Source organism: Argopecten irradians, chromosome 8, assembly GCF_041381155.1.
Source record: "Argopecten irradians isolate NY chromosome 8, Ai_NY, whole genome shotgun sequence".
Classification (NCBI taxonomy): Eukaryota; Metazoa; Mollusca; class Bivalvia; order Pectinida; family Pectinidae; genus Argopecten; species Argopecten irradians.
In genome coordinates this window covers 6647598-6660716 of record NC_091141.1, presented here as the reverse complement: position 1 = coordinate 6660716, position 13119 = coordinate 6647598, and the positions used below count along the sequence as shown (strand labels likewise).

At 32.3% G+C, this 13119-nt stretch overlaps 1 protein-coding gene across 7 annotated transcripts in view; it reads left to right on the top strand.

Moving 5' to 3' along the window:
* Positions 1-13119, top strand: part of LOC138329210 (oxysterol-binding protein-related protein 8-like) — a 53394-nt gene that overhangs the window by 16872 nt on the left and 23403 nt on the right. For all 7 annotated transcript variants that reach the window (XM_069276031.1, XM_069276032.1, XM_069276035.1 and 4 more), the window contains 8 exons: positions 557-679; positions 945-1029; positions 1289-1474; positions 1934-2082; positions 4523-4594; positions 4860-4972; positions 5421-5502; positions 5815-5913. In XM_069276031.1, coding sequence (XP_069132132.1) covers positions 557-679; positions 945-1029; positions 1289-1474; positions 1934-2082; positions 4523-4594; positions 4860-4972; positions 5421-5502; positions 5815-5913 — 909 coding nt within the window. The remainder of the gene's footprint in view (positions 1-556; positions 680-944; positions 1030-1288; positions 1475-1933; positions 2083-4522; positions 4595-4859; positions 4973-5420; positions 5503-5814; positions 5914-13119) is intronic.

The following is a 13119-nucleotide window of genomic DNA, read 5'->3' as shown; positions in this document are numbered from 1 at the left end:
GAGAGAGCTTGGACACAAATTCAAATGTTTCACAAATAACTGTGTAAAACACATATATTTACATTTTCACGGCAGTTCCACAATGTAGCCTTATCAAAGACAGTTTGCATTCATAGTCTATGAACTACAGCCGCTTATTTTGACATCATATTGTGATGTCACAATTGACTGCCTGCGATAACGGAAAACGGCTGTTCAAATGGCTGTTCCATCCTTGATGTCATAGCGAAAGATTTATTCATTATAGATGCAAAATCCCTTGAGATTTCAGCATGAAATTGTAACCAAATGTTATTATAAGCATTGAACATCTTTTAGATGAAATTCAACATGAAGTGCGTTCTTCTTGGAATTTGTCTCTGTCCAGTTGGCATTCATTTAGGCTATGAATGCCAACTGAAAGACACTCAATGCTTATATGAATGCATGGTTGTCAGTAAGAATTTTGAATCTTTTAATATGTTGAAAATAACAAAGATGTGAAATAGTGGTTTATAGCACAAAATATCGTTGGATCACAATGTCAAAAATAGGTTGTGTAATGATTGTTTTACAGAGTAGTCACTGGGTAGGGACAGTACTGTTGAACACATGCAGGCTGATAGAGAGACCATCAAAGAAGGACGGCTTCTGCTTCAAACTATTCCATCCTCTGGACCAATCTATCTGGGCTACAAAGGTAACCCTGATTTACCAGATACAGTGTACAAAGTCCCAAAGTAAAGTAGCTAACTGGCAATGTATGTATATGAGGCATTAAGTTGTCACACTTGCCTTAGGATTATTAATTGTAACTTTATTTGCTATTTTGGGTGATAGAGGAAAATAGAGGTATAGAGTATGACATGTTTCCTGTATCAAAAATTATATCTTTATTTGTACCTTCATTCCTTGGGTAATATAACCATTTCAAAGTATAATATTCTCTTTCTACCATCTTTCAGGGACCAAAAGGGGAGACAATTGGTGCCATAGTTCAGCCACTGCCATATTCTTACCTCATTTTCCGAGCTCTGTCTGAATCGGCTGGTAAGATTATTTTCACTGTCTCAGTATTTGGCGTTTGTATTGTAAGGATAGAGTGTTTATTTCATAACTTCATAAATCTGATTCATATGTTTATATGGTAGGTAGCTCCAGGTGCACTGGATACTTTGCTGAGTCAGCATTTCAGTTGCTGAAATAATCACACATGGATATATTCGTGAAGATTTAATGATAACGAAATATGAAAATATTGAATGTGATATTCAATATGTGCTGTATAGATTGAATGTGTGCTGTATAGGGAAATGTTGGATGGATGCCCTGGACTTGGCTCTGCGCTGTACTGGATTACTAATGAAGTCTATGAAGAAGGACCCTGCCCTGGTACAGGGGGAGAGTCCAGATGCCCCTGACACCCTTCTACCCCCGTCCACAGATCAGGACCAACTAAACGATAGTGACTGTGAGAAACACTTCGCTGGAGTAGGTACGGTCTAATCTGTCACAGAATTTTTTATCAGAAAGGGCCATTTTTCAAGAATTAAAGAATTTTAAAGAATATGCATGTGTATTGAGTTGTTGACAGTATTTGAACACAGTTACACTGCTGCTAATCTCTGATTTCTTGTGTTATCTCAGTAGAATGCTTGTTTCTAGAGCCAAACCATTATACTCAGATTGAGAAATATTGGTTACAGTGAAATTATTTAATACATTCTGTGAATAAGTTTCAGAAAGTGATGTATTTAAGTCAATGTAATTCATTTTATGTAGTTTTAAATGTAGATTATTTAAATGAAGAAATAGATGACATTGAAATTTTAGTAATCAATAGAAGTCATATCACTTAAGACTTTTAAAACTAGCCAGGCCAGTAAATGTGTATGTGCATCTATGTCAGAGTCTTATATCATTCCATTCTTCCTAAACTTGCTATTGATTTCAGACATGGAGGAGGACAGTCGGACAGACCGAGAAGAAGTGAAGACGGAGTCAGAATCTGAAACGGAGGAAGAGGATGATAAAGTATTTGATGAAGTCAGTCAGCCAAGCGAGACATCCTACATGGAAAATGTAGTAGAAGAGTTGGGACAGGTACTATTATTTTATATTTAACTGTGGTCTTCACAAAATTTCTTTGTCGTCCTTTTACTTTGCAGTAGAAACAAAGAGGCGATGCTAGTATAGTGGATAAAAAAGTCTGGAAACATATAGGGGAATCAAAATGGATGCGTTTCTGTAGGAATCAGTGAAAAGTACATTAATAGAATTTTTGATGCTGTGAAACAGCATTCTGGGGTACGCTCGGCGAGCCTGTTCACATCAAAACAATGAAATCACTCCGCGATGAAAATTGAAAGTTGTTTTGTTCATTTCACGTAATACTTGATGGTATGAAAAAAATAAAATCCCAATATTCAAAACCACAAACATTGAAATTGTATATGCATATACACCATGGATGGAGTGTTCTAAGTATTCAGTTGGAACTCTATGATATTTGTATTACTCCGAGATCATTAGTCTCCCGAAAATCACGAACAAGGCCTTCTTCGCTGTCTTCCTCCGCGGCAGACTTTCAGTGGATTTTGGATTGTTTATGTTTTTTTTTCTTTTTTTTTTTCAATCTTACGTAATTCATGCTACTGATTGATTATTGTAATCGAATTTTAGGATGGTAACTGCAAAAGAAAGTTCTTATAACGCTTATAAAGTTTTTTTTGTGTTGGTTGTATTGACGAACCATCTGATGATATTATTGCGCAGTAAAAGTTATTAGTTTTGAGTACGTGTTTCCTTCCTTCAGATCTGTCACTCGGAGTTGTGTGCGTAGTATTGAAAGGAAAAAAGTACAAAATTTATCAACATAAACTTACAAAATATAACGATAATAAGATCTGTATATGTACGAGCAACTTAAAGTGCTTATATTGTCGTGTAATGTACGATAGCCTTTTGAAGACTTGCTAAAATCCGATGTATTTTGCATGAAGTTTTCTTGATGTTAGCGTTCGTATTTGATACAAACATAATTACCGCCTCTGCCAGGATTCGAACTCAGGACCTCTGGGTTACTAGTCTGACGCTCAACCGATCGAGCTAAAGAAAAGTTCTCGCTAGCCGAGCTAGTATTCACCAGGGTTACATACTCCCCCCTCAAGGACAGAACTCGTCCTCGAGCTTCCAGGAGTAACGGCGATACCTGTGGGGCATGGCTGAGTATTTCCCGCGTCCCTACATGTGCGTCAATATAACAGAGCACATGATTTGGTACAAACATAATCACCGCCTCTGCCAGGATTCGAACTCAGGACCTCTGGGTTACTAGTCTGACGCTCAACCGATCGAGCTAAAGAAAAGTTCTCGCTAGCCGAGCGGTATATTGCGGCTAGTATTCACCAGGGTTACATAAATAATCAAATAATGTACCTTTTACTTAACAAAAGTGTACAGTCATGTTTTATTTTAAGTCAAAAGTCGGCAAAGCAAAACTCACGATAAATGTTCTGCACAATTGTAGCGGGATTGGACTGGGTCGATCATCGGTGACCAGGTAGCTCAGTCGCCAACCAGTGTTAGGCCTACTGTTAGGCTTACGAAGACTTGCTAAAGTCCTATACATTATATGAAGTTTTCGATCTTGATGTTAACCGCTAGCGTTCTTGTGGATTTAAAAGAAATCCGAGTGATATACGTAATGAAATAATGTACCTTTTATTTGGCAAAAGTATCTGGCTATGATTTATTAGTCAAGAGCCGTCAAAGCAACCCATGTTAGTTTTCTAAAAAGGAAACCAAAACATACCCGGCAATGGTAATATTTCTTATGTTATATTTTTCCGAAAATATTCTTCACTGTTAAGTGGATATTAAGATACGAAAATGTTTACTTGTTATTTGTTTGTCTTTGTAGAGACATTGATGAAATTTATAAATTAGTAATTGATAAAGAATTATAAAAAATGATACTCAGATTCTGATTCACATTGGTGTTGAAATCGTTATTTCAGAAATAATTTAGATTACAAATTTATTACAGTTATTTCAGTAAAATAAGTTATTCAACTTGTTGTTCTTGAAAAACTTTAAATCTCATAAAATAAATACGGTATACCGTAAATATTTTTTGTTAAACTCCGAAATTCAACGCTGCACACTAAGTATACTAAATTTAAAACCAATTTCTTTATTCCTTTGTTTGAGTCCTTCATTCACAGCATCTATGAGTGGCCTTGGCACTTTGATTACTTAAATGTGGGTTTAGCTTCAATCATTTGTACAGAAATTTTTAGTTACTGTTTAATTTTCCTTTCTTATGGAGTTTTAGTTTTTTTTAGTTCCAACATCATTAGTTTGCATTGTTTTGAAAAGACAATCAATGAAAACAGTAAAGATTCTATCCTGCTGACTAATTTATTTGTTATAGGAAAATATCAACAAAAAAAGCTTAATTATGATAAGTTCTGTTTAAATGATTACATGTAATAAATTATAAATCTACAATCAGATGAATGTGACTACTGTGATTTTTCAGCAAGGAGATGCATGTCAAACAGAGGAGGTAGATGAGGAGAACAAAAGCCTTATATGGACCCTGGTGAAGCAGGTGAGGAATTATATCATGTTCAGGTGAAATAAGATCAATCATGGACCTCAAATGAGGTAAATCAGCTGGCTGATGAACCTTGCCTGAAACAATGACGAGTACCTGTATTTTGTAGATGTGATAGCTTACATTAGAGAGAAACAAAAACTATCCAATGTTGCTTTATCATATGATGTAAATACATTTTGTAATGTTGTTGTCTCCTTATGAGAAGATAACTTGCATCAATTGGAATAATTAAAATGTGTATATTGTTACTTCACAGGTACGGCCAGGTATGGATCTGTCTAAAGTAGTGCTGCCTGCGTTTATCCTTGAACCGCGCTCCTTCCTGGACAAACTTTCTGATTACTACTATCATGCTGATATTCTGTCTGAGTATGTCTATCATATATTGGTCTTGGGTTAGGAATTAGAATAATGAGTCATTATTATTTTACTTAATCAGAAAATTTTAGACTTATTTATGACTTACAAAAGTGAGTAGACTGCTGTATACCGTACTTTAAAAGTGGATATTTCTGCGAGTGCTTTATTTCATGATATGTAAGCAGTAAATTTTTGCAATAGATATACTTTCAGACTGTTATATTACATGCAGAGGAAATTTTCATGATCAAGTGGTCTTGTTACAAGTGAAAATTTCCCCCTCGCTAAACTTCTATGTTTACAGCAGCGATTTCAACATCTTCTGTATCAGTTCTCTTTAAATTTATGTTAATTTTGATATAATTATTTACTGCTTGTTCTAGTTTGATGATGACAAGATAGAAATGAAAATCCAATAATGACTATTGATTTGAAATGCTTGTTTTGTTATTAATAGTGCTGTGACCTGTGAGGACCCCTACTCCAGAATGAAAGGTGTCATCAAGTGGTACCTATCAGGTTTCTACAAAAAGCCAAAGGTAAATGCCCATGCCTATTCAGCTTTTAAAACATTGAAAACACAAAATGGGTATTAATTTGAATTATTGAGTGTGCTCGTACAACAAATTACTAATTGTGCTCACACAACCTTTCCAACGATATCAAAAAGCATTTCAATATTTTTTTGTTGTTCTGAAGATACTCCTGATATATAAACTTTTTGTAATTCTTGAAAATTGTTTTTTGCTTTGGCTAATTTTTATTTTGATTCGCATTAAATTAAGTTTGCACATATGTTTAATATTTGAGTGAGTTCAAATAAGATTTATTAAATCATTTTGTTTGTATAGGGTCTGAAGAAGCCGTACAATCCTATTATTGGCGAGACCTTTAGGTGTTACTGGCAGCACACGAAGACAAAGAGTCGTACATTCTATATAGCCGAACAAGTAAGTCACACATTCTATATAGCCGAACAAGTAAGTCACACATTCTATATAGCCGAACAATTAAGTCACACATTCTATATAGCAGAACAAGTAAGTCACACATTCTATATAGCCGAACAAGTAAGTCACACATTCTATATAACAGAACAAGTAAGTCACATGTTCTATATAGCTGAACAAGTAAGTCACACATTCTACATAGCAGAACAAGTAAGTCACACGTTCTATATAGCTGAACAAGTAAGTCACACATTCTATATAGCAGAACAAGTAAGTCACACATTCTATATAGCAGAACAAGTAAGTCCCACATTCTATATAACAAAACAAGTAAGTCACACATTCTATATAGCAGAACAAGTAAGTCCCACATTCTATATAACAGAACAAGTAAGTCACACGTTCTTTATAGCTGAACAAGTAAGTCACACATTCTACATAGCAGAACAAGTAAGTCACACGTTCTATATAGCAGAACAAGTAAGTCCCACATTCTATATAGCAGAACAAGTAAGTCACACATTCTATATAGCCGAACAAGTAAGTCACACATTCTATATAACAGAACAAGTAAGTCAACAATCTATATAGCAGAACAAGTAAGTCCCACATTCTATATAACAGAACAAGTAAGTCACACATTCTATATAACAGAACAAGTAAGTCACACATTCTATATAACAGAACAAGTAAGTCACACATTCTATATAACAGAACAAGTAAGTCACACATTCTATATAACAGAACAAGTAAGTCACACATTCTATATAGCAGAACAAGTAAGTCACACATTCTATATAACAGAACAAGTAAGTCACACATTCTATATAACAGAACAAGTAAGTCACACATTCTATATAACAGAACAAGTAAGTCACACATTCTACATAACAGAACAAGTAAATCACACATTCTATATAACAGAACAAGTAAGTCACACATTCTATATAACAGAACAAGTAAGTCACACATTCTACATAACAGAACAAGTAAATCACACATTCTACATAACAGAACAAGTAAGTCACACATTCTATATAACAGAACAAGTAAATCACACATTCTATATAACAGAACAAGTAAGTCACACATTCTATATAACAGAACAAGTAAGTCACACATTCTATATAACAGAACAAGTAAGTCACACATTCTATATAACAGAACAAGTAAGTCACACATTCTATATAACAGAACAAGTAAGTCACACATTCTATATAACAGAACAAGTAAGTCACACATTCTATATAACAGAACAAGTAAGTCACACATTCTATATAACAGAACAAGTAAATCACACATTCTATATAACAGAACAAGTAAGTCACACATTCTATATAACAGAACAAGTAAGTCACACATTCTATATAACAGAACAAGTAAGTCACACATTCTATATAACAGAACAAGTAAGTCACACATTCTATATAACAGAACAAGTAAGTCACACATTCTATATAACAGAACAAGTAAGTCACACATTCTATATAACAGAACAAGTAAGTCACACATTCTATATAACAGAACAAGTAAGTCACACATTCTATATAACAGAACAAGTAAGTCACACATTCTACATAACAGAACAAGTAAGTCACACATTCTATATAACAGAACAAGTAAGTCACACATTCTATATAACAGAACAAGTAAATCACACATTCTATATAACAGAACAAGTAAGTCACACATTCTATATAACAGAACAAGTAAATCACACATTCTATATAACAGAACAAGTAAGTCACACATTCTATATAACAGAACAAGTAAGTCACACATTCTATATAACAGAACAAGTAAGTCACACATTCTATATAACAGAACAAGTAAGTCACACATTCTATATACAGAACAAGTAAGTCACACATTCTATATAACAGAACAAGTAAGTCACACATTCTATATAACAGAACAAGTAAGTCACACATTCTATATACAGAACAAGTAAGTCACACATTCTATATAACAAACAACAGTAATCACACATTCTATATAACAGAACAAGTAATTCACACAATCTATATAACAGAACAAGTAAGTCACACATTCTATATAACAGAACAAGTAAGTCACACATTCTATATAACAGAACAAGTAAATCACACATTCTATATAACAGAACAAGTAAATCACACATTCTATATAACAGAACAAGTAAGTCACACATTCTATATAAACAGAACAAGTAAATCACACATTCTATATACAGAACAAGTAAGTCACACATTCTATATAACAGAACAAGTAAATCACACATTCTATATAACAGAACAAGTAAGTCACACATTCTATATAACAGAACAAGTAAATCACACATTCTATATAACAGAACAAGTAAATCACACATTCTATATAACAGAACAAGTAAGTCACACATTCTATATAACAGAACAAGTAAGTCACACATTCTATATAACAGAACAAGTAAGTCACACATTCTACATAACAGAACAAGTAAGTCACACATTCTATATAACAGAACAAGTAAATCACACATTCTATATAACAGAACAAGTAAGTCACACATTCTACATAACAGAACAAGTAAATCACACATTCTATATAACAGAACAAGTAAGTCACACATTCTATATAACAGAACAAGTAAATCACACATTCTATATAACAGAACAAGTAAGTCACACATTCTATATAACAGAACAAGTAAATCACACATTCTATTCATAACAGAACAAGTAAGTCACACATTCTATATACAGAACAAGTAAGTCACACATTCTATATAACAGAACAAGTAAGTCACACATTCTATATAACAGAACAAGTAAGTCACACATTCTATATAACAGAACAAGTAAGTCACACATTCTATATAACAGAACAAGTAAGTCACACATTCTATATAACAGAACAAGTAAGTCCACATTCTAATAACACAAGTAATCACACATTCTATATAACAGAACAAGTAAGTCACACATTCTATATAACAGAACAAGTAAGTCACACATTCTATATAACAGAACAAGTAAATCACACATTCTATATAACAGAACAAGTAAATCACACATTCTATATAACAGAACAAGTAAGTCACACATTCTATATAACAGAACAAGTAAATCACACATTCTATATAACAGAACAAGTAAATCACACATTCTATATAACAAACAAGTAATCACACATTCTATATAACAGAACAAGTAAGTCACACATTCTATATAACAGAACAAGTAAATCACACATTCTATATAACAGAACAAGTAAGTCACACATTCTATATAACAGAACAAGTAAGTCACACATTCTATATAACAGAACAAGTGAGTCACACATTCTACATAACAGAACAAGTAAGTCACACATTCTATATAACAGAACAAGTAAGTCACACATTCTATATAACAGAACAAGTAAGTCACACATTCTATATAACAGAACAAGTAAGTCACACATTCTATATAGCAGAACAAGTAAGTCATCACACATTCTACATAACAGAACAAGTAAATCACACATTCTATATAACAGAACAAGTGAGTCACACATTCTATATAGCAGAACAAGTAAATCACACATTCTATATAGCCGAACAAGTAAGTCACACATTCTATATAGCCAAACAAGTAAGTCACACATTCTATATAACAGAACAAGTAAATCACACATTCTATATAACAGAACAAGTAAATCACACATTCTATATAACAGAACAAGTAAGTCACACATTCTATATAACAGAACAAGTAAGTCACACATTCTATATAACAGAACAAGTAAGTCACACATTCTATATAACAGAACAAGTAAATCACACATTCTATATAACAGAACAAGTAAATCACACATTCTATATAACAGAACAAGTAAATCACACATTCTATATAACAGAACAAGTAAATCACACATTCTATATAACAGAACAAGTAAGTCACACATTCTATATAACAGAACAAGTAATCACACATTCTATATAACAGAACAAGTAAATCACACATTCTATATAACAGAACAAGTAAGTCACACATTCTATATAACAGAACAAGTAAGTCACACATTCTATATAACAGAACAAGTAAGTCACACATTCTATATAACAGAACAAGTAAGTCACACATTCTATATAACAGAACAAGTAAATCACACATTCTACATAACAGAACAAGTAAGTCACACATTCTATATAACAGAACAAGTAAGTCACACATTCTATATAACAGAACAAGTAAGTCACACATTCTATATAACAGAACAAGTAAGTCACACATTCTATATAACAGAACAAGTAAGTCACACATTCTACATAACAGAACAAGTAAATCACACATTCTATATAACAGAACAAGTAAGTCACACATTCTATATAACAGAACAAGTAAGTCACACATTCTATATAACAGAACAAGTAAGTCACACATTCTATATAACAGAACAAGTAAGTCACACATTCTACATAACAGAACAAGTAAATCACACATTCTATATAACAGAACAAGTAAGTCACACATTCTATATAACAGAACAAGTAAATCACACATTCTATATAACAGAACAAGTAAGTCACACATTCTATATAACAGAACAAGTAAGTCACACATTCTATATAACAGAACAAGTAAATCACACATTCTATATAACAGAACAAGTAAGTCACACATTCTATATAACAGAACAAGTAAGTCACACATTCTACATAACAGAACAAGTAAGTCACACATTCTATATAACAGAACAAGTAAGTCACACATTCTACATAACAGAACAAGTAAGTCACACATTCTATATAACAGAACAAGTAAATCACACATTCTATATAACAGAACAAGTGAGTCACACATTCTACATAACAGAACAAGTAAATCACACATTCTATATAACAGAACAAGTAAGTCACACATTCTACATAACAGAACAAGTAAATCACACATTCTATATAACAGAACAAGTAAATCACACATTCTATATAACAGAACAAGTAAGTCACACATTCTATATAACAGAACAAGTAAATCACACATTCTATATAACAGAACAAGTAAGTCACACATTCTATATAACAGAACAAGTAAGTCACACATTCTATATAACAGAACAAGTAAGTCACACATTCTATATAACAGAACAAGTAAGTCACACATTCTATATAACAGAACAAGTAAGTCACACATTCTATATAACAGAACAAGTAAGTCACACATTCTATATAACAGAACAAGTAAGTCACACATTCTATATAACAGAACAAGTAAGTCACACATTCTATATAACAGAACAAGTAATCACACATTCTATATAACAGAACAAGTAAGTCACACATTCTATATAACAGAACAAGTAAGTCACACATTCTATATAACAGAACAAGTAAGTCACACATTCTATATAACAGAACAAGTAAGTCACACATTCTATATAACAGAACAAGTAAGTCACACATTCTATATAACAGAACAAGTAAGTCACACATTCTATATAACAGAACAAGTAAGTCACACATTCTATATAACAGAACAAGTAAGTCACACATTCTATATAACAGAACAAGTAAGTCACACATTCTACATAACAGAACAAGTAAGTCACACATTCTATATAACAGAACAAGTAAGTCTCACATTCTATATAACAGAACAAGTAAATCACACATTCTACATAACAGAACAAGTAAGTCACACATTCTATATAACAGAACAAGTAAGTCACACATTCTATATAACAGAACAAGTAAATCACACATTCTATATAACAGAACAAGTAAGTCACACATTCTATATAACAGAACAAGTAAGTCACACATTCTATATAACAGAACAAGTAAGTCACACATTCTATATAACAGAACAAGTAAGTCACACATTCTATATAACAGAACAAGTAAGTCACACATTCTATATAACAGAACAAGTAAGTCACACATTCTATATAACAGAACAAGTAAGTCACACATTCTATATAACAGAACAAGTAAGTCACACATTCTATATAACAGAACAAGTAAGTCACACATTCTATATAACAGAACAAGTAAGTCACACATTCTATATAACAGAACAAGTAAGTCACACATTCTATATAACAGAACAAGTAAATCACACATTCTATATAACAGAACAAGTAAGTCACACATTCTATATAACAGAACAAGTAAGTCACACATTCTATATAACAGAACAAGTAAGTCACACATTCTATATAACAGAACAAGTAAATCACACATTCTATATAACAGAACAAGTAAGTCACACATTCTATATAGCAGAACAAGTAAGTCACACATTCTATATAACAGAACAAGTAAGTCCCACATTCTATATAACAGAACAAGTAAGTCACACATTCTATATAACAGAACAAGTAAGTCACACATTCTATATAACAGAACAAGTAAGTCACACATTCTATATAACAGAACAAGTAAGTCACACATTCTATATAACAGAACAAGTAAGTCACACATTCTATATAACAGAACAAGTAAATCACACATTCTATATAACAGAACAAGTAAGTCACACATTCTATATAACAGAACAAGTAAGTCACACATTCTATATAACAGAACAAGTAAGTCACACATTCTATATAACAGAACAAGTAAGTCACACATTCTATATAACAGAACAAGTAAGTCACACATTCTATATAACAGAACAAGTAAGTCACACATTCTATATAACAGAACAAGTAAGTCACACATTCTATATAACAGAACAAGTAAGTCACACATTCTATATAACAGAACAAGTAAATCACACATTCTATATAGCAGAACAAGTAAGTCACACATTCTATATAACAGAACAAGTAAGTCACACATTCTATATAACAGAACAAGTAAGTCACACATTCTATATAACAGAACAAGTAAGTCACACATTCTATATAACAGAACAAGTAAGTCACACATTCTATATAGCAGAACAAGTAAGTCACACATTCTATATAACAGAACAAGTAAGTCACACATTCTATATAGCAGAACAAGTAAGTCACACATTCTATATAACAGAACAAGTAAGTCACACATTCTATATAACAGAACAAGTAAGTCACACATTCTATATAGCAGAACAAGTAAGTCACACATTCTATATAACAGAAACAAGTAAGTCACACATTCTATATAACAGAACAAGTAAGTCACACATTCTATATAACAGAACAAGTAAGTCACACATTCTATATAACAGAACAAGTAAGTCACACATTCTATATAACAGAACAAGTAAGTCACACATT